At 37.2% G+C, this 23,407-nt stretch overlaps 1 protein-coding gene across 5 annotated transcripts in view; it reads right to left on the bottom strand.

Annotated features, from left to right (window-relative positions):
• Positions 1–23,407, bottom strand: part of TFPI (tissue factor pathway inhibitor) — an 89,145-nt gene that overhangs the window by 14,713 nt on the left and 51,025 nt on the right. For all 5 annotated transcript variants that reach the window (XM_072811523.1, XM_072811526.1, XM_072811522.1 and 2 more), the window contains 5 exons: positions 15,049–15,171; positions 12,113–12,307; positions 7,772–7,807; positions 3,300–3,479; positions 2,135–2,479 (listed from right to left, as the gene is read on the bottom strand). In XM_072811523.1, the coding sequence (XP_072667624.1) occupies positions 2,135–2,479; positions 3,300–3,479; positions 7,772–7,807; positions 12,113–12,307; positions 15,049–15,169 (877 nt within the window). In that variant the 5' untranslated portion in view covers positions 15,170–15,171. The remainder of the gene's footprint in view (positions 1–2,134; positions 2,480–3,299; positions 3,480–7,771; positions 7,808–12,112; positions 12,308–15,048; positions 15,172–23,407) is intronic.

The following is a 23,407-nucleotide window of genomic DNA, read 5'->3' as shown; positions in this document are numbered from 1 at the left end:
AATCTACTGTTATTAACCATTAGTTTGATTTTTATACTTCTTCTTGTACAGCTACATAAAAACCTGGGACATTTATCAGACAGTGTCGGAAGTTTATTTTCTCTCTCACCCTTATTTTGTCTCCTCCTTTCTCTTTTGGCAGTGTGCTTGCCCAAAATCACGATTTCTATACTTCACGAAACGTGAAGGCAAAACCATCATCCCCTAACTTACTCCGTTCATTATAATGATAAACGAATGAAGATCTCTACTTGAAATAGTGAAGCAATCCAAGCAAAAAATACCGAAACATACTGAAAACTGATTTCATGCATTTATTTTATTAGTAGATATACAGCATCACACGTCTCTTTAAGCCCATTACGTCCGTTATTCTAAACTTGCACATCTTTCACACAGTGAGATTTTGCGTGCTTTTCAACATGTGACACTGAACTGGATAAAACAAAATGTCATTGAAAGACACAGGGCTGGAAGGACACAAAGAAACAATGCAATGAAATTACTTAATTTTACAGATAACACATCAGAAACTACAAAGATATGTACCGTTATCATTATGCACAAACTAGTGCTTAAAAATTAGACTCCAATTCACCCAGCGTTGACTTCACTGCTCTAATGGAAGAATCTAACCTAAGGACCTAACGGCATTTGCATATACTGTCTTCAAGCTCTCTCTGAAATTCTGCATGCCCTTTATGACCTCTCAAGGGCTACCGGAACGCACGCAGCTTGAGGGCCTACAACTTGGGGAATTTAATTCATTTGACGCCCACTTATTTTTTTTTTAAGACTTCACATTAAAAAGTAAACACTTTACAGAAAGAGGCTTATACTTTAGATTTCATGAATGAATCCTGGTTCTTAGGCTGGGTTGAGGGAAACGAGGAAGGATGGGGATGTGGGGAGAGGCCTGGGGGAGGCATGTGGGGTTGCCTTCCATAGGATGGTGCTGCAAGTCCTGAGGGCACACACATATAGCGTTCCCTCTTTAGATCTCCCATCTCCTTACACCTCCCAGCCTTCCTGTAGCCACGTTTCCGTTCTCCTGGTGGCTCCTAAGGTCTGGCATTTCAGGCCTGACGCCAACCCCACAGCCGTGATGGGGGCAGGGGGGTCATGCCCTGGATACTTGATCCCTCAGCAAGGCAGGGAATGGCCAACACCGGCAGCGCGCGTGCACCCGGGCACACGTTCTGTTTGCCGTTGGCTTGCTTGCTAGTGTGTTGGTTGTGAAGACAGTTCCTCAAACACTTCCCAGTGCTGATTCCCATCGGATTCGGATACAGGGCTGGGATGGAGAACGCCCGCTCCGGACGCTTTCTCTTTTTTACCCTAGGGCTGCGTTCCTAACAGCTACAGAACTTCATCAACTCTTGTCAACCTCACATTTGAAATGTTCACATGGTCTGCTTCTAAGGGAAATCTCTGATTCGTGAATTGAGCACACGTGGTTTTCGAAGTTTAGGAGGACCTTGTGTTTATCGTGTTAACTTTCAGCTCTCTCTGTTGTTTTTCACTGCCCTGGTATTTGTGGTTTCTGGCTACGTTTTTGCATATTTTTTACTATTGTCCCAGCTCTGCATTTTCTGTGAGCATATTTCCTGTATGTTTGATTACGTTTGATGAATATGTTGATAGGGTATAGCCCAGAAAAGAATTTTGAGAAATCCAGAAGATAATTCCCTGTGGAGTGGCGTAACCTTTTGGTGATGGTTATTCAACAAATTCCTAATCTGTCCTATGACTGAACACCTGAGGCCTTGACAGTAGTGCCGTGCTCAGTTAAAGAGCACTCTATTGCCATGAGGATAATTTACCATCAGACGTTGATGCTGATAATTCCAAGCATTAGTTTATAAGATCACTTTGGCATAGAATTAAATATCGTAGGAAAATGTTCATATGATATGTAATCAAAGGCTTCCTTCAAAGCATACCTTAAAATAGAAGAGAATTATCACCCCTATGGGATTGAAAAACAAACATTTTGAATCTCGGTGTTTCAACACACCTATTATTAGATAACAAGACCTATTTTTTTTTAAAGCGAAGTTCTAATCTACATTCCACTTCTATTGTTACCATAATATTTTTCTGGGAGGAATTTAAAAAAAAGAGAGAATCTTACCTAAAAAGCTGGAAACCGTGGGAGGCCGGGGAGTGAAAGAGTCATTATTCACAGAAACAGGAGGTGATGTATTATCCCCAGAATCGTGTTGTAATCCACCACTCTCAGAATCGTGTTGTAATCCACCACTCTCAGAATCGTGTTGTAATCCACCACTCTCAGAATCGTGTTGTAATCCACCAATCTCAGAATCGTGTTGTAATCCACCAATCTCAGAATCAGGTGGCATGCTATCCCCAGAATCAGCTGGTAATAGGCTATCCCCAGAATTAAACAGGGATGTATTATTCATAGACCCAGGCGATCCTGTATTATTCACTGTCTCATCCATCAGCAAATCAATGCCTGAGAAAAAAAAATACAGCCAATCAAAATACAACCTGCCTTCAATTCACAGTTATACGTATAAAGCAGAGCACAGCAGTTGTGTCAAGAAGAGTAGACATCCAGGGCCATGTGGGTGGCCCAGTCGGTGGAGCGGCTGACTCCCCGTTTCCCTGAGGTCAGATGTCATGGGTCATGAGGTCAAGCGCCCTGGGCTCTGTGCTCAACGGGGAGTCCCCCCCCCAGCTACCATGGGCACACATGTGGTCTACCTCGAATAAATCTGAAAGACTAGACTTCTAGAACTTTTATTCACATGTACTTTAAATTCATGAATCTTTATACATATAGTTAATATATATATATATATAGTTGTAAGATCATATTTCTTGGGTAACTGTAGTTCTTGGCCAAAAAAAAGGTAACAAAGTTTAAGGCAATCCTTTAATAAACGTTATGGTCAGGTAAAGCTGATTTTAGATGATAGGTTCCCAAGAACGATTTGCCCTCAAATCATTATAAGCCAAAGGGATTTCAGCAGCCCTCTTCTTATGCTTACGTTACACCAAAATATTCTCAGGAAAGAAAATTAAATAATGTAACCTAAAAAAAAAAAAAAAAATCTATGGAAATAAGTTCCCTTAGACATTTCTTAATTTTCTGTTCCTTTTTTTTTTTAAGTTAACATAGTGACTGATTTATATCAGATTTAGTGGGTGCTAATATATCTTTATCCGTATGGCTGAAACGAAATCTGGGTAAATTTGAGCATCCTTTAAGATGCCTTATTTTTGAGAAAATGTCTCTAAATGAAGTAAAATGAGATGGGAGGTAAACTTACTGCCCTCGCAGGTGTTCTTGCATTGTTCCAGCGTTTCAAAGTTGTTTAGATTGCCAAGGCACCCGCCGTACTTGAAGCCTTCGCATTTACTTGACACGTTGTTATAATAATACCTAGTGACAAAACCTCGACAGAGTCCGCTGTCTTCGTTCATATGGCAGTAATCTGGCTTTTCTAGAACTGATAAGAACGTCAGAAAGCAATATTCCTTTTTGTGAATGACTTCATCATGCCGATTAAATGTCTAAAATAACTAAAATGAAGTTATTTAAGGAGCATACATGAAACGTTCAAGATACAAGGTAGAAATGGAACTTTATCCCCAACCGCACAACATTACAATTGTCCACTAGGTCTACGATGACATTTAGAATAAGGAAGACGTTATCTGTCGTCACACGTTGTTGCTGCTGGAATTTCAAGTTCTAAATTCCTCATGGTAAATTAATAGGGCGACAGCTATCCACTATTTCATGAATCGAAAGAGTAAGAGAGATTGTTATTTTACCCTTGGTTTGGAAGACATATTCAAAAATTCATAATATTATAAAATATGATGGTAAAATTTCGGTTCAGTCATTCTTTTTTTTTTTCGGTTCAGTTATTCTTATTAGGCTTCATGCATTGGCATTTAGGAAAGATACAGGAATATTTCCTATTTTTTCAGGGGTAGGCTCTCGTTAGGAAAGGGAGTGTAACGTATTGCTTCACTACAATGGTTTCAATTTTTTTAAAAAATATTGGAGTAGAAGCCTGAGGCAGATGGGAGCTTTCACGGCTATTCTTGGAGTTTCCTGAATCCTGTACCAGGTTAGGCATGACATCCTCCGCCACTGTGTCTCTTATTTTTCTCCTTCCCAGCATTGGAGTGACTGCAACAGTGCAAAGGCAGAAAGGAAATACATTGCAGGGATTGGAGAGGCTTTTGAAAAAACCTAATGCCCATTCCAGACTGGACACGGCTGTCACGACAGGTGCGTCCCCGTGATCCACGTTACAGGCCTTCGACATAATCCTCTACAAAGAAGAGAATTAACTTCTTCTCAAAATCATGTTCGCAAGAAATATGGGGCTTGAATTTTTTTACAGTAAAGCTCCAATTTCCCCATTTTTCCCCCTGCGACTAAATTATCACAGCGTGACAAAGATGAACTATGGTATTCTTTTACATTTTAAAGCAACTGGTTCTCCTATCTCAAGGAAGCAAGAACTCAGGAGTGTTTTACTGTAAAAAGAGCATATATGTAATCATGTTAACGATTTCCACAGCAATTGCAAATCTCTGAAACACTGATCTTCTAGGAGGGCATTGCTTTATTAAGTAAAACATCCTATTGTCATGTAATGTAAACTCTCTATCTTCTGGAACTTCTCAAGATATACCAATTTGAAAGTTATTTTGTTTGTTGTTTACTGCCTCTTGTTTCTCAAGGTGAATGTTACTGTTATCCCTATAATATCAATTTTTTAGGTTAAGCGTAATTTATGGGACAAGGGAAAAAAACAATTCTTTAGATTTTTATAATACTTTTTTTATAAGAGAATGAGGAAAAATATATTCAATTGCTATCATTTTGATTGGCTTTGGCCTTAGTATGTACTTCTTATGAGATTTCACTTATTTTATTTTTAAAGATTTTATTTATTTTTTTCATGAGAGTCACAGAGAGAGAGGCAGAGACACAGGCAGAGGGAGAAGCAGGCTCCCTGCGGGGAGCCCGATGCAGGACTCGATCCCAGGACCTGGGGTCATGGCCTGACCGAAGGCAGACGCTCGACTGCTGAGTGAGCCAGTTGCCTCTTAGGAAATTTTAAATCATCTTAACAGAGAATATAAGAATTCTATGTTTAAGGAAACGGAGTGGGTAAAATATATTGCATCTAAAGAATAGAAAACAATAAGAAATTAGGCTGAGAAGTATAGCTAAGAAATTATACAACTAGAAGTTGCTATTTATGAGCCCCCGTTCTAGGGCATAAATTTATTTTAAGACGGAGTTGAAATTGCACACCTGTAAAATGATTCTCTTGGGCCTACAGTTTAAGGTTACAAATCAAGAAACCCATGCCCCATATTCCTCAGATAAAGAAACATTCTTACAAACCTGCAAATACAATCCCTGCTCTAGACTTAACGCTCAGTTAAAACACAGAGTACAGACTAGCTACAGACGAGCTTCCGCCCGCCACCGTGTTTTCACTACTAACTTTTGTCTGAGGCTGCCTACTGGACAATTGTCTTAAGCCAAACTATTTAAAAAAAGAGATTGTCTTCATACCTGTCCCAGTGTTGATGCCAGGAAGCATGTGACAAAGTTAGAAGTCCAAATGCTCAGAGGTCTTTATTATGAATTGGTTTTGGCATCTGCACGCTTTCTAACACATGTGAATGGTGTTGATAGCTGGGCTTTATTCTCTAGTTTCCACGTATAATATCAATTAAGAATTAAGAGAAGAGGAACTCCTAACTAGGAACCTAAGTACATATCTATCTCACTGCCCTCTGACCGCCTGCTAAGCCAAGCAACTCTCCAACCTACCTCCCTGACTCGACGAACGTGTTCATTCAAGTTGCTTCTTCATCTTTGCTCCTCCTTTGACACAGCAAGTCTCTCATCCTTGGGTCTCCTACTTACTGTCGTATTTCCTGTAAATGCTGAAGTCGAACTCTACAGGCTGGGGATCTGGGGGCTTGGTGATCTCACTGAGCAAAGCAGTGTAGTGAACTGAGTGGGTTATACTCAAAATCGAGGAGGCCTTATTTTGCTCTTTTACTACCACCATTCTAGGATGATCAAGAAATCCATAAACCTACACAGAAAGGGGGACACTTTTACCTTGTATCTAGGGAAATGTTACATTTTTTTCTTAATCAAGTTAATGCCAATCTGACAAAACTCACAAAAAAAAATGTAGATTCAGACTTGCTAAAGGTAAAAGAGCTTTATTTTTCCCTTAACGTGCTCATTTTATAGTCAAGGAAATAGGGGTTCAAACTGCAGAGGTGATTCCTTCAGTTCATAGCAGAGGTATGCTCCTTTGCATATCAGATTCTTCTTCCTTGCACCTAATAATTTATACTGTGCTTTGTGATTTACGAGGTTGTTTTTCATACACTTTCAAACACTTTTCATATAGTGTTTTCAGACACTGTGATTTTCAAATCACACAGTTTTTGACTGTTTGGGACCAATTGACTTTGGTTAAAATACAATACTACATTTTTGGGAAAATATCAATAAATATGAATCAGTAAAAAAAAGAATGATTGAATTCCAAATCATTAAGTATATATGAAATAACATAATTTTATAGTATATTTTATCTGCATATCACTTTTTCCTAATTTCACATTTTTGAAAAAATACTCTGGTGTGTTAGTATTTCCTTTCATGAAGATATCATCTTTTGCTTGGCGGACAAAACCCTCTATTTGTATATATCCTGTATTCTTTGATACTACAGATAATGAGTCTCATTTAATTGAAACACTGAACATTTCTGTAAGTTCAGTATTTATAGAAAGCTATTTCAAAATTTGTGAATAAGTACATCCATGATGGTGTTTGTATAAACTTTGCCACTGCATTTATTTTATGTTTTGATTCAAAGTCCAGTAAGCCTTAAGTTTATCAGTCACAAAAGTTTTCAGTTCTTTCTCACACAATTAAATCAAAGTCAGAGAAATTAAAATACACTTTGAATTTTGTAACTCTTTCATGTCCTGAGTTGAACTGATTCCTTTGTTCAATATTTTCTCATTCAAATTTAAATGACATACAAGGTAATTGGACCAAGTCAGTTTCTAGATCTTTACTGAAAGGAGTGTCTTCCCTGATCTATTGATATATTTTTTCATGTGCTAATATATAAACATGGTGCACATATTATATATTATATATATAAAAATATATATAATATATTCATCAGAAGATTATTTTTAGTTAAAACCAATAAATAATTTGAATCATAAAATAAAAAGTATGTACACACGGTAAATAATATTGACAAGAGCAATCACATATTGTTAAACATATCTCCATTTACTTCTGCATATAGACCGTTGACAACTCAAAGACACATACGAATTCAGCAAAATACTGGATAAAACTTACTAAAGATACACAATGCTGAGATTATCGAGGAATTAGAGATCTGAGAACTACAGTCATGTTAGCAGCATTCTGAATTACTGTTCCGGAGATGTTAAAGTAGCATATGTGTGGCTATGGAATTCAACTGCTTTATTATTAAATATCATATAGCATTAGAATGAGAGTAAATATAGTGTTTGAAGACTTCCCTACCAAATATCATAAATGTCATTTTTAATTTTTCACTATATCCACTGAAATAAAACACCATTTCAAAGATCATATGGATTTAAGATGAACTCCGTATCAAAGAGAACTAAGAACTCAATTTCTTAGTGTCTTACCTAAATTCTAATTAGCATATAAGTGAATATTTACCTTTTTCTAATGTCTCCGTCTTAGCCTTTGGATAAACTGCAAGAAAAATAATATGTGCATCAATTATCACAATTTATGTGGATAAATTATATATAAATTTCAACTTAACAAACTAGGATGATGTATTTATTACCATTAAAATTATTCTTAAACATAATGTCAATAAATACCTTAAATTTCTTATTTTCTCTAAAAATGAAATAATTTTAATTTTTATAAATATGAAGCCATCTACATTTTAATATACTGTCTCAAAACCAGTGTTGAAAGTTTCTAACACATCAGCAAAAATAAGAATTCATGGTGAACTACATTTGCTATTTGAAACACCTCTGATTAAAAATCATTAAGATAATGTGAAATATGAAAGTAATTCAAGCAGCACACTTTGCATGTGAAAACATAATTTCTATAGAAAGTTGACAGTAGAGGTAGAAGAAACGAGAATTATCTCCTTTCCTGATTCCCTCCCCTACTGCATTGTTTCAACCCAATTATAAGTTTTTTTTTTTTTAATTTTTATTTATTTATGATAGTCACAGAGAGAGAGAGAGAGAGAGAGAGGCAGAGACACAGGCAGAGGGAGAAGCAGGCTCCATGCACCGGGAGCCCGACATGGGATTCGATCCCGGGTCTCCAGGATCACGCCCTGGGCCAAAGGCAGGCGCTAAACCGCTGCGCCACCCAGGGATCCCCAATTATAAGTTTTATTATAATTTCCAAGTACTGAAGAGAAATAGAGCAAAACCTATCTGTGACATATTTTTTTTTTTTTTTTTTGGTTTATCCTCAAAGAATTAATGGAATCAGTCCTCTCAAAAACTAGTATCCTACTTGCCTTTGATCCACTATATTCAAGTATGGATTCTAAGTTCTAATTTAAGTGATAAATTATGAAACTCAAATTGATATACTATGTGAAGTTTTAATTTGCCCATGTAAACATCAGGAAAGCTGAATGGTGTTTGTTGTATGATCACTTGTTTTACAGAGAAAAGCTTTGATCAAGGCAGTTTATAATTAGTTGTATGGCCAGAGAAACAGAGGGGGTGTGGGGGAATGAGTTGGCTTATATGCCCTTTTCAGCCAAAAATCAGCAGTTAGGTTATTCTTTGGAGAATAAAACATATTTGAAAGAGAAGTTAATGAGGCCTCTTTTTAAATTTTCCTATGTTTTATTTAATAGTCTTTAATATATGTAGTAAATATATATATTTTCATATTTTTAATATATATATATTTTTTTTCCTAATTGTATTTTAAATATTAAGGAAACCTCAGGAGTCTTTCTTATTGTAAATAACCAACTGTCAATGTGTTTCAGTTAGATAGTGGATTGTCATAATAAGCTTATACTGAAATATTTTAATGTACAATTAACTTGTTACAGTTTTAATTCATGAGAACAAAGAAAGAATACATACAGATAAATATTACGTCAGACTAGAATGCTAATTAATCGTTTTCACTGTTTTGCCTGCTGACAATAGCCATTGGATGGGAACATAGAAATGCTTGATTTCAGTGTTCATGCAATATTGAAAGAGATAACTTGTTTGTTTTCTGATTCCATTCCAAGTTGATTAATTTAGCTGGCATACATGTGAACTAACTTAAATCTGTGTTTTGGCACACACTACAATTCACATGTATTTGTAATACCAATGATTATCTTTGAGGATTCTGAAAATAACGTGGACACCCTATTTAGCTGATATTTATGCCAGTTACAATCTGAAGAAACAGTTAAGTTTTACAGCAAATTATCATCTTTTCCTAGATTTATTTAGAACATAACATTTATTAATGTCTTCAGGAGTAATGAGAGTATGTTTTACTAATTCTCGTTTTAGTGATTCCTTGAACCCCAACATATGTGAATTCATACATTAAATATTTTATTATGAATATCATAGTATAATTAACATCCAACAATTGAGTTCATAATTATATGACACATCTTAGTCATTGTAATTTCACTCCCATCCTTCATCTTTTTCTCTTGTGTGGGGGCGTAGAGGGTGGGACCCTAAGACGAACTTTTAATGATTCTCATTTGTTGAAATCAGCCTCAAAAATATTCTAACTAGGTGGGAGAATGATTGTATGGGCAGAAGATTCTCAAAACTAAATAGGTCTTCATGATTCCAAACAAAACATGAAATGACAAAGTTAAAAATAAAGAGAATGGAAAAAGTATTTACATTCTCTTTAATTCCCTATGGAGAAAATTCTCATCTGAATCTCCATGAAAAGCCGCACATCACAACTAGCTGAACCAGTAAAATTGTAATGAATATAAACAGCATATTCTAGAACCTTTAAACCTGTTTCAGGAATTGATGCAATTCTGTGAAATTGAATGTAGATCACTTTTAACCATGTAGATCTCTTTCATCTAATTCTTTCATGTCCCACATTATATTACACCTATTTTTCAAAGCGATAACAACCTAAGGTAACGTCATTTAGGCTATAGGGAAAAAAGCAAATAACCCAAAAGGCAAACATTTTGAAAGCCACTTATGTGAAGCCATTTTATAAACTTAATTGTTATTTTTTTTTAATTTCTTAGCTTTGCTTCCATGTCTCTATTATTATACAGGTAAATACACCAAACACAATTATACATTGGAAAAAATGAATAAAACAACTTTACATGCAAAAGGAGAGCTGTGCATACATAACAAACTAAACTCAGTCATAGTTCCTCTTCCCTGAACTATTTGGCTTGCTTTTATCTCAAGCATGGTAGTTTACAAGAGAGAATTCTCACTGGTTTCCCCCAATCATACAAAACTTCAGCTTTCAAGCCTTAATATATAAAATGTAAATCACATTTTGATTTTCTGTCTCCTATATTTATACTATCTTCCCTTTACTAGGAAAAGCACTTAACAAGTGATATGAATTGCAATAATGAAGCTTTCATAACATTCTGTTCACAATTTACGCCGAAGTAATTAACGCACATTAAAACAACCAAAAATCTCTCAAAATAATCACCTTGATCTTTTGGTTCACTCTAAAATAATTAGGTTTTCAGCATAAAAGGACCACTTTTGAGAGATTTCACTGGCTGCTCCTGTAATAATATTCCTACCTTGTCATGGCAACTAAGCAGCATTTTACCCAGGCATAAAGACGTGAACTACAATGAACATAATGAAAAAATATATAATTTAGCAGGTAGAGACAAATATTTCATTTGCATGCAGTTTTGTTATCCCAGGACAAACTCAAAGGGACTCTTTTGCAGACTTCTTCACTTTTTCTCTACATATGTCCACTTTCTCTCGCAAATTATGCCTCCAAACCCAGTGACCTCAGTGTCCTAATGTCCAATCTCCATATTCTCTACCGGGGAGACCCACGACCCCATGCTTGGGCTCCTCTCCTCTGGCTGTGGTTCAGAACCGCCTCCGTGCAGAGAGCTGTCGAGATTGCTGGGCTCACCTAATAGGTCTCCTTTCCCTCCGAGGCCACGGTCCTGCGCCGCCTCTTGACTAATATCTGCAAACAGTTGCCTCATATATATTTTGTCCAATTTTCCAGTCATTTATATTATGTGAGGAAGTTCAGTTCCAGCTACTCTATTAGCTGAAGATGACATTTCCTCCTTAGGTGATTTTTTGAAAGCCTAGCAATACCTTTCCTATATGCCAACTATCCTGAGCAGCAGCTCACTATACAAACACCCAGATACTCAAACAATAAGCGGCTGTTGAAAATGTGATAAGGAGGTGGAAGCAAGAGACTCCCATTTATATGCTACGTAGTAACTATGTGTCAGGAGATACCGTAAGCAAGGGGGTCACTGAAGAACCGAATAATTATATTCGATTGATTTCTAAAGTAAAGGGTGACTTTTGAACGATGGTGAAATGAAAGATTTGTGATTTGTAAAAAAGAAACAAGTATGTATTTGAGGACAGAGGCCAGTTGATGAAAATGTGTAGGCTGCTAACCGAAAACGTGAGAATTACAGAGAGCGAGACAGCCAGGCCTCTAGCCAAGGTGCTGAACCTCAGTGCTATTCAACCCAACACAAAAGGGTACTTGGCCCAGGAGGGACGAGAACGAGATACAATGAGTGGAAAATGACCGGGCAATCACCTAAACCGAGGCCCCGCAGAGGCCCCTGAACTGCTTCCTCTGTGTTCACAATATGTCCAGCACTTCCAAAGAGAAGAAAGAAGAGGAAATAGGTGCTCGAGGTCAAAGAAACATATTAACATTGAAATGATCAAATCTATACTTAGATCTAATAACCCTACATTTTTTTTTTAAAGTTAAAGGAGCCTAAAGGCTCGTGGGTGATAAGCGGCCCCAGAAACCTACCTCTTACACATTTTTCTTCGCACTCTTCCAGACTTTCAAATCGATTTTGATTTCCTTCACATCCCCCATATATAAATTCTTCGCACTGTTGAGTGTGAATGTTGAAAAAATAATTCCTAATCATTGCTCTGCATGGGCCATTATCCGCTTTCAAAGCACAAAACGAATGTAAAAGTCTCAGTGGTGGCAACTCATCTACAAGGCAAAAACAGAAGGTATATAACACTCACCAACACAGTGATACTGTTCTGTATTTCCTCTTCATTTCCTTATCAGTACTCTTTTTGTCTTATAAAGTACAAGCGAAATAAGATAGGCCCAAGAAACCAGGACAAATTATTCGAAATTTTCAAGAAGGTAAAGTTTATAAACTTTATTGATAAAAGTAGATAAAAACAGGTTTGATCAACAGTGATAGTATCAACTCTTAAAAGAAGATGTCAAATAATTTTTTCTAGACTCTTGTTAGGGATTTGGCTTAAACATACACTAATTGACCAATATGGAACTGAATAGTAGTTGTAAAGTAACCAATGTGTTGACACTGCAAGTATGTAGACACATCGTTTTAAACTCAGCGGTTTCTAAGGACAGACATTAATGGACAGCTCTTTGATTTGCTCTCCCTAATCCGTGGTTGTGTCATGTTTTTACACATAAACAACGTTTTAAAAGCAACAGTATATCCATAATCATATATATATGCATATATCACACTATATTAAACCATTCCCTAATCATGAAAATGTTAGTGTTTGGTATTACAAATACATACACATCCTGGTCCATTCTTCTACTTACCAGGGTTGGTTTTTTTAACAATAGTGGGGAAATTTAATGCTGTCCACGGGACACCTGCAGGGCTCAGTGGTTGACCGTCTGCCTTCGGCCCAGGGCGTGACCCCGGGGTCCTGGAATCGAGTCCCACACTGGGCCCCCCGCAGGGAGCCTGCTTCTCCCTCTGCCTGTGTCTTTGCCCCTCTCTCTCATGAATAAATAAATAAAATCTTTAAAACAAAAACAGTGCTGTCCACATTTTAAAATAGAATGAGGCAATTCTTTTGATCTTGAGTTAGAATTTTTTTTTCCCTCGGTATCCAGTCACTTATTTTAGTCACAGAGGAATTTCATATCTTGGGAAGACACTTGAGAAAACTAAATCTTTAAAATTTTATAGAGTCTAATAATATTGAGAGGCCTAATTTTAAATAAGTTTCATTTGCTTATCGAATCTATCAGTAAGACAGACCCTGAAAATTGTAGTTGCTACTACCAAAATAATAAGACCAATAATGCCATTAATACTCCTTGATTATTGTCTATGATATATTTTCTAAGACTTTCAGTATTTACTATGATCACTTCCGAGAGACATTGAAACCTTAAAATGACCTAAGCCAGTTTGCCCTTTAGAGGGCAGCAGTATTCTACTAAATTAAAACTGAGTTAAATCTAGGTTATCTTCCCAAAGAGGGTTTTATTTAATGCAGTATAAAATAATATACTTTGAAAAATATGAATGGATGTCATCATTTAAAATTACATAAAATTTTTTAAAAGCATTAAATAAAAGAACAAGTTTGTGACTATATAATCATCTAGAAGGATCATTTTTGATTGTCCTATAGTTTCAAAACTTTTCTGAATATTTTGAAAGAGAAGATACACCCATCATAAAAGGTAGATTAGATTCTTTTATCAAATCTTTCCTACCCTCCAGCTATTGTTATCTTAATGATCTATATCAAATTAATGTCCCGTATTAGCCACATTTCAGTAATGTTAGAACTCTTTATGATAAAATAATTGGAATCTTATTTTATATTTTCTATATGGGTCATAAAACAATAAGTAAGCCCTGAAATCTTAGAAGGGTTAAAAATATATCCTTCTACACACAAGTTATTATGAAGTTGTTTCACACTCATTTGACAGTTAATTATTTATGAACATGTGAGTTTTATCTCAATCACTCATGCAACTTTTAAACTTAAAAAAAAAAAATCCAAGTTTAGTTTACAAAATACCAGATGACAGTTTTGATTTCCTTGATAACTGAATTGACGTTTTTTTCAATTGAAATAATAGAACCGACAAAAATGATAGAATGGTAAATTTTCAGACCCCAAATCTGATAAGGTGGAGCAACATAAAACAGAGATTTATTACGACACATAGACCTTCATCTACAAAAGACATGGGTATTTTCAGCACCAAACACAATTTTCATGAATTGGTTAATTAGCAAGTTATCTAGTTAATACTGGTCAAATCTTTAAGTAACGTTGAGTTGTATGCACCTGTGCACTTAACTGTTTTCAGCTTCCTGTGAGGTTGTGTGCAATCGAAAATGTAAAATTTGGGTGTTTATATAATTTTTAAAAAATAATTTTCACACCAACTATATAGTACCCATAAAGCCAATCTCTAAAATACATATGTAAACAGATTACCAAAATGAGTAAATAACTATTGATTAACCTATATAAATTTTTTGTTATTTTTCTTTAAATGATGTACCTAATATTTCTGCCAATTAACGTATTTGAATGCGATCGACTTTATTTATTTATTTATTTATTTATTTATTTATTTATTTTTAAAGATTTTATTTATTTTTTCATGAGAGGCACAGAGAGAGAGGCAGAGACACAAGCAGAGGGAGAAGCAGGCTCCACGCAGGGAGCCCAACAGGGGACTTGATCCCGGGACCCCAGGATCACGCCCTGGGTCAAAGATGGTGCTAAACCTCTGAGCCACCCTGGCTGCCCAGTTGGGGTTTTTTTTTGACAAATTGCATCTAACATTTCCCAAGAAAAATGTCACTTCCATAAGTGACTATTTTTTCCACACAATGGAGAAAAATATATTAAATTTTTGGATTAAAATTGAGAGCTTTCAATAGCTGAAGAAGATGAATGTTTCTAACGCTTTACCTGTAATTCCGGGATATTCTTCACTTTCATCAAGGACGGCATTAAGAGGGGCAGAGGCACAATTAAGCAGCAGATATGTAGACACCCAAAAAATCTGTTCTTTCTTCATTGTATAAATCATCTCTGAAATACAGAACCCAGATATATTTAATGAAGAGTTAATGTTGAGTTATCTGTAGACCACCAGGAGCCTTATGCACACCTCCAGATGTAAATTTTTATGATACTTAATGCGTATTCTCATACACCTCTGTCCACAAATTCCATGAGTCATAAGTAAAGCATGTATATGTAGCATTTAAAATTGTAGACATGCCTATGTTCAGTGCATATGTCTAACATGTCTAATTTCAAGTATGCAACTCATATTTCACCCTCGAAAATAAAATTAAAATGGCAATAATTGAGAGACATCCGTTAATACCGATCAACGTGGCTAAATATGGACTAAGATGCATTTGCAATTCTATTTGCCGTATCTTTCTCACGGCTCTTCTTCTTTCTCAGTCAGAATTAATTATCTTTTAATATTTCTGGCATTTTTCTGTTATTTCATTAGTACAACTTTGAATTCCTGATTTCTCTTTCCCTTGACTTCAGTCTTTCTCTTCAAAAGGAAAAGACGTTTTCCAAATTTTTGTCTTTGTTCCCTTTGAAATATATTTATGCTTTTACAACCAAGTTCCCAGCCAGATTTTCCATGAGATGGCAGACAGAGCTGCTGAAAACAGAAACGTTTAGCATTTTAGCAAGTCCTTTACCCCAGTCTTGCACCCTCGATTTAGGCAGTTAACTGATTCAAAAGAGTTTCACAGAAAAGCGACTTTAAGTGATAAACCAACACATCTGCACTCTAAGGGAAACAGATTTCATCAGGAAAGTGAGACTTCCTCCTTCAAAATGATTTAGAGATCCACGGTGAAAAATAATGGAAAACCACACTGAAATTTTGTTAAGGCTCTTTCTACTTTGGATTCAGGGGTGGAAGGAAATGTGTTCATATAGCGTAGGAAGCGAAAACCAAGGGATGTATGCACAGGTTCAGCCACTGATGTTATCAGAGTCAGGAAGGAAAGAGAAATTTTATCAGTAAGCTCTCAGGAGTCTCTGTTTACTCTTCGAGGGAATGGCAGTGAGTAAGGGACAGGCAGGCTTAGGTAGGGACGCACGGGCAGGGGCCACGGGAGCCGCCTCACACAGCAGTCCCCAAAATGCTGAGATGGAAGGAAACCAGATAAGGGAGCAGACCACCACCTGGTCCCAGACGTTAGGGAGTCTTTTTCTTTCGTGGCTGCGGTGCAATCGCAGAAGATGACCAGGCCGCAAAGAAGTAAGTCACGAAGGTGTTACCAATAGGCCTTGCTCCAAGGCAGGTGGCACAGCAACATCAAGGCCAAGGCTCCCTGGTCAAGTGTTCAATGAAACCTCCAGTGGCCACTGGGTCGGGAGCCCTCTCACTCCGAGCCCTCGCTGTGTCCTCGCTCAATCAACGTCCATCCCTTTGCTCACTGTCCTGTGTCCCCGAGATTCGTTCTTCGGCTCCGGGAGACGAGAACCCTGCTCTCACGCTTCAACAGCTGCAATGTACACTGTGAAGGTGTCTGTAGCTTTATAATGAATAATAAGCTAATGCCATTTCGGTTTAAGCTTCATGAAAATCGCTAGTGAATGTACAACCTATCCTTTCACCCACTTTGTACATATTAACATATATTTGATTTTCAGTCAGTAGCCACGTTATGTACCTTCCATGTCATAACCTATTTGAATCCACAGATATACATGTGTGTCTATGTGTGCATATAGATAGGCACACACATATATATATAATTTTGGAGAGTCTATCAGCTAAACTTCTAGCTTTTATCTTATTTTTGAAAATGCATTTTTTTCAAGGACTCTTCTATTTCCAGAGCTATACAACCCTATTCGATTTTGAGTGTAAAATATAGCACGTTTTTCTATCCCTTGGCTTAGGGAGCAGGCCACGGTTGTGTGCCTGAAGACCTTGATGAGAATTTGGGTCCTAAGCCCTAGTGACTTTTTTTAAAACTATCAGCCTTGAATGTTGCCTAATTGTAGACGTTTTAGACTTTCCTCGGTTGCAAGGATCAGAAGCCAGCTCCAACAGGTTGGGTCAAAAGGCCACCAGCTCATTCATTCTAGAGAACGTGGGACAATCTAGGAGTAGAAAGGAAGGTTTGGGGTTGGAGCCGAGGGCCAGGGAGCCGAATGCCACCAGGAGTCTCTCCGAGCACTTGCATTCCTTAGTCTGGTTCAGCATAGCCCAGCGTGCCCTAGGTAGAGGGGTGCACAGCCCCGATATTTCCAGGGTCTTAAACCTTGAAAGTCTTCCATTCAAACAGTGTGACTGCTTCTTTTGACGGATGCATGTCAAAAAGCTTGAGTACAGCGCTGATGGTTTCAGTTTGGAGGAAGTGCCCCCTCACCTCTGGCCAGATGTGTCTAAGGTGAAAAGCTGTCAGGAGACTAGCATAGATCTGGAGGAGCCAAAAAGGACTTGCTCTGGGGTTGCGGAGTAGGATGGGGTAACATTGCAAATCCCAGCCCAAGTATGCAGTTTTAGGATGGACCGGACAAGGGCAGCCCCAGGAGGAGTGGACCGCTGCTTCCAGGAGAAGGGAAGGGCGGCGGACAGATAACCCTGAGAGCGTGCACCGTAGCAAGCCGGAGCTGACTCCGGGCTGATCCAGAAGCTGAATTCAATTAGCCGAGCGCCAGTTCAGTGCTCTTTCTTCTCCACAATGTTGCCTCTGAAGAGTGACCAAGAGCACTAAGTAGCTCAGCCTCCCAGGGCAAAGGATTGGCTTGGGCACACCACTGGAGAAACCAGTACAGCTTCTTCTGACACTGATAAAACTCTAATTTGTAGAGATCAATTAGAGTGAGCTGACCTCATTACAGATTGTTGTATTTAATTTCCTTTTTAAAATTTCCAAGTACATCACTAAGTTACGTTGCAAAGTGGCAAACAAGACAGAAGACCACCGGGCCTTTCTGCCCTCTACTTTCCCGAATAGCTGGCGCCATTAAAAATAGCTACTCCCCTACCTGGTATCATGCAGGAAAACTGAAGCAAAGGAGTTCAAAGATCGGAACGGGAAGGATAAAACGTTAAACCTCATAAAAGAAACATAGGGGAATATGTTCGTGATGAGGTTGGTGAAGATTTCTGAATCAGGATACAGACAGCACCAATTATAAAGTAAAATACCGCTAATTGGAGTTCATTAAAATCAAAAACTTCTGCTCATCAAGATGAGCACCACTAAGACACCGAAAAGGCAAGTTGTAAGAAAGTGTTTGGAATCATGTATCTGGAGATTATGCATTAAAAATCTATAAGGAATTACAAATAAACATCCAATTAAAATGGGGTAAAGATTGGCCGGGACTTCTCAGAAGATGATAGGCCAATGGCAAATAAGCATATTAAAAGATACTCAACGTGGGATCCCTGGGTGGCGCAGCGGTTTGGTGCCTGCCTTTGGCCCAGGGCGCGATCCTGGAGACCCAGGATCGAATCCCACGTCGGGCTCCCGGTGCATGGAGCCTGCTTCTCCCTCTGCCTGTGTCTCTGCCTCTCTCTCTCTCTCTCTGTGACTATCATAAATAAATAAATAAATAAATTAAAAAAAAAAAAAAAAGATACTCAACGTAATCAGTCATCATGAAAATTAAGATTAACACTACTGTGAGATAGTACAACGGAAATTAATAAAAATTGACCTTCTAAAGTGTTGATGATTTGAGCCTTCACCATTGCTGGTGGGATTATGCTATCACCTGAATTATTTTGTGTTCCCCAAATTCTTATATGGAATCCCAACTCCCAACTATGCTAGTGTTAGGAGGTAGGGCCTTTCAGAGATGATTAGGTCTTAGGGGGGAAGATTCCTGTTCTTATAAAAGAGACCCCACAAAGATCCCTCATCCCTTCCACTATGTGAGGACACGAGCCAGGAGGAGGACTCTCCCTCTTGCTAATCCCCTTTAAATTCGAATTCAATATCAGAAGTTATTTAAGCAAGAAAATATTATAAAAATGTGTTATGTTGGTGACTAGTTGTGTATAATAATACGTTAGACACTAAGAGAGATTAAAAAATCGAGAGAAACCCTTGGCCCTTAGGAAAGTACGCGTAACCAAGTGAGTTAAGTAAAAATGCAATGTTAAATGCCTAAATTCTCAGGATGTCTTTGTATACGCCAGGCACATAGTAGTGGACAATAAATACATGTTCAATGATTTACCTTGAATAAGAATAGTATTTACATTTTGGGGCAATAAACTAAAACCCCGAAAACTTAGCTCTGCCGGCAACCTGTTAAGTAATCTTTGGAAATAAATTTAAATTTCTAAACCTGATTTATAAAACTCGTGACTTTGGCTACATTGTCCTTAAGTTCCATCCCAGTTCTAAAAATTTATTCATCTTAATTAACAGATTTTATACACTCCACAGAATAATTTATGATTCTGTTGTATAACTTACATTTTCTATTCACTTTAATGCTAATCTGCAGTGTCAATTTTATCCTTTTAGGTCAAGATGTGTTCTGAGAATACAAGTTCAGCAAGATGTTATTAGCTGTTACATTAAAAAAGTGTTCTCATAAATAAGTAAATAAAATCTTTATTAAAAAAGTGTTGATACGTTAATATATATGTATATCTGATTTAAAAACATATAGGTTTCTCGACTGTAGGACTTTTATAGGATCTTTATTATGGTAACATGCAACTGTATCTTCTATGGGAGAATATAGTAAATGCATTTCCAAACTTATATGACAAAGGGCTATTTGCCCACAAAACATTTTTGGAAAATACCTTGACAAATAATGTGACATTTAAGGAGAAGTCAGTAGATTTTCTGAACCAGAAAAATATTAGAAAGTATGATGTGATCTGTGCTTCAATAAAATCCAGCATGTATGGGAAAGATGTTGGGAGGGCAAAATTTAAGTGGGATTGACCGCTCGAATGATGCAGAGGATCAGATTGAAATTATGAACAGGGACCCTCCGTGGAACGACAGAGAGACAGCAGGTCTGAGACACTTTTTGAATTAAGTATTGATAAAATTGATGTAATTGATTAAATACAAGATATGAAGGACAGAGAATTCAAGTATATCCTGAGAGAATTATTATGCGAGCCGTACAAATAGGGAAATTAATGTTACTGTTTTATTGATTGGGGTGCATATTAGTGATGAATTTAGTCTGGACAGATTGTATTTGAGGTCGTGTTTTCTAAGCGGACCTGTAGAAAAGCAGTTACAGATGTGAGATAGGGGCTGGGAAATGTTTTGTTGTATCATCAGCATCGTGAGGCAGGGCCTTTTCGCCAAGGGAAGGGGTGCCCAGAAGTCATTTCCTGCTGCCTCTTCCCTTTATTTCCTCTCCATCTTTCTTGTAATTACTTGGCTTTGTGGACACTGCCTACTAATCCCTTGGTTTCAATGAAACTGCTCATTATTGAACAAAAGGTTTAGTACTTTGAACTCACTACTTCTTGTCATGGGAATACTCTTCTATAAAATACTGGAACCGCAGTGTCCTTCTATTAGTTAGGATCCTTTGCAGATATCCTCTCCTCCAAAAGATTTCCTTGGAGCACCATATTTAAAAAGTAACCACCACCAGTTCCTCATCATTCTCTATCTTAGTAAACCAGTTTTATTTTTTTTAAGGTTCTCTGCCTCTTTATTACTGAATTATAGAAATTCTTTGTCGATTAATGGATATTAATTCTTTGCCAAACATATACATTATAAGTATTTTATCTCGGTTTATGGCTTATTTTTTCATTTTCATCTAAGTGTCTTGATGAGCACAAATTTTTACTTTAAGTAAATTTGATTTTTCAAAACAATTCTGTAGTTCAGTAGCTACTCATATATCTTCAGAGTTGTACAAACATTGTCCCAGTCAGTTTTAGAATATTTTCATTATCCTATAAGGAAACTCCTTACCCTTTAGCCATCACCTCCTGGCTTCCCAATTTCTCCATTCTACACCCCTAGGTGACCATTAATCTAATTTCTGTCTCTAAATATCACGTAATTCTAGACATTTCATATGAAATAATCCACTATATGGCCTTTTGTATCTAGCTTCTTTCATTTGGCATAATGTTCTCAAGGTTCATCCGTGCTATAGCATATATCAGGATGTCATTTATTTTTCTTGCTGAAAATATTCCATTGTGTAGAGCTACATGATTCATCCACTTATCAGTTAATGAGCATTTGTGCTTCTTCCGCTTCTTCCACTTTTGGGGTATTATGAATCATGTTATGAACATTTGTGCACAAGTTTTTGAGCAGCCATATGTTTTCATTTCTCTTGGGCATATAACTAAGAGTGGGATTATTGGATCACATGGCAATTCCGCTTAATCTTTTAAGGAGCTGCAAGATTGTTTTTCAGAGCAGCTGCCTTTGGTGCTCTGAAAAAAGTAGTATCCCATTCCTACTAATAATGTTTTGCTTTGTTTTCGGAATAGCACTTATCACCACTTACATATTTATTAGTGTACATGTTCACTGTCTCCATCACTAAAGCATTTTCCATTCTTAACATAGACACTTTATATAACATTCACGATTCTATGTTCAGTACCCAAAATGATGATAAGTAGTACTTGATGAATAAATGAATTAATTAGGATATACTTTGTGAGCTAAAATTAGGTTACGGTATGAATCTTTGGATACAGCCATGCAGTTTTATTTATTTTTTCCAATATCGTCAAAAAATAAAGAGATTAGGAACAGTTGTGATGGAGTCCATCACATGGACATCCATCCATATTTCTTTTTCAAGCTGTGTTTTTTTTTTTTATGTTGCTTATTTCATCTTTCTGGAAGTATGAAATAGTTCGATTAAAAAATTTGTTTAAAGGGAAACTTTTAAAAGAAAAGGTAAATAGAGTAGACTTTATGTTTATTAAATTTTGCTTAAGTGGTATTTTCCAAATCAAAAGAGGAGCAAGAGCGATTGCTAAAATCCAATGCATTGAGATGGCAGTTGCCAAAAGGTATACTTAGAAAAGAGGTAATTAGGTAAAAGAGAAATGTATTATCTGTTATTTCACTATTTATTTATGATATTAATATTCTTGAGAGAGTATGTGAAAGGAAGGGAAGTGGTATGTATGAATCTAGGAAGAGAGGAGCCAAAAATGGAAAGGAAAAGGGAAGAACTTTTGAGTTTTTTTTTTTTTTTACTTATTAAGCATATAAGCTTATCTATGTACTTCACATCAACAATAATCTTCTTAAAAATCTTATCCTATATGAAATATTATGCCCATATTAAGAAAACTGAGGGACGCCTGGGTGGCTCGGTGGTTGAGCTCTGCCTTCAGCCCAGGGCGTGATCCTGGAGTCCTGGGATCGAGTCCCACGTCGGACTCCCTGCATGGAGCCTGCTTCTCCCTCTGCCTGTGTCTGTCTCTCTCTCTCTCTCTCTCTCTCTCTGTGTGTGTGTGTCTCTCATGAATAAATAAATAAAATCTTAAAAAAAAAAAAAATTGAGGCTCAGAGAAAGAATATAACTTTTCCAAATAGAAGGAGCCAGAGCTAAGGTTGCACTCGCATCTCTGTAACTCCAGAGCCCGTGGTCATATCACCATACGAGTCTGCCTTCCCAAGAACTGGCCAATCGGTCTTCAGCAATGTCTACAAAATCCCCAGCCTCTAGCTGCCTACAAGGTTACTCTGGTTTGCTTGGCAAGTATATCACCACAGTAGAAATAGCTTTGCTCCTTATGGAAACCAAGAACCACCAAATCCATCCAAGTAATGTTCCATTGCTGTAATCCTAAGTAATTATCTCTCCTTTTTTCCTTCCTCCTTTTTTTTCTTTCTCTTCTGTTTTTCCTTCCTTCCTTTCTTCCTTGTCCCCTTCCCACACTGTCCCCATTTCCTCCCTTCTTTTCTCTTTTTTAGGTTTGTTTAGTGGTTAACAGAAGGAGTCTGGAGTGAGACTGTGTTATGGGCTCAGTTGTGTCCCCCTACAAATTCCTATGTTGAAATCTTAACCCCCAGTACTCCAGATTGTGCTGTATTTGTTGATAAGGGCTTTAAAGAGAATTGCTGGGCTACAAGTTATAAGGTGAATAGTAAAGATCTTAAGATAAAGGGAATAGTTTTCTAAGGATCGCAGTCAGTTGGAGCTAGAAATATGTTGGCAATTTGGCTTTGGTGACTGGAAGAGCACTCAAGGGAGTGGCGGTGGATACCGATGTGGACGGGAACTTATGACCAGATTCAAAGGGCAAAGAGCCCACGGAGAGTGGAAGACACCGATAGTAGGCTGGAATTAC

The sequence above is a fragment of the Canis lupus genome, chromosome 34 (genome assembly GCF_048164855.1).
Source record: "Canis lupus baileyi chromosome 34, mCanLup2.hap1, whole genome shotgun sequence".
Classification (NCBI taxonomy): domain Eukaryota; kingdom Metazoa; phylum Chordata; class Mammalia; order Carnivora; family Canidae; genus Canis; species Canis lupus.
This window is presented reverse-complemented; position numbering and strand designations above follow the sequence as displayed.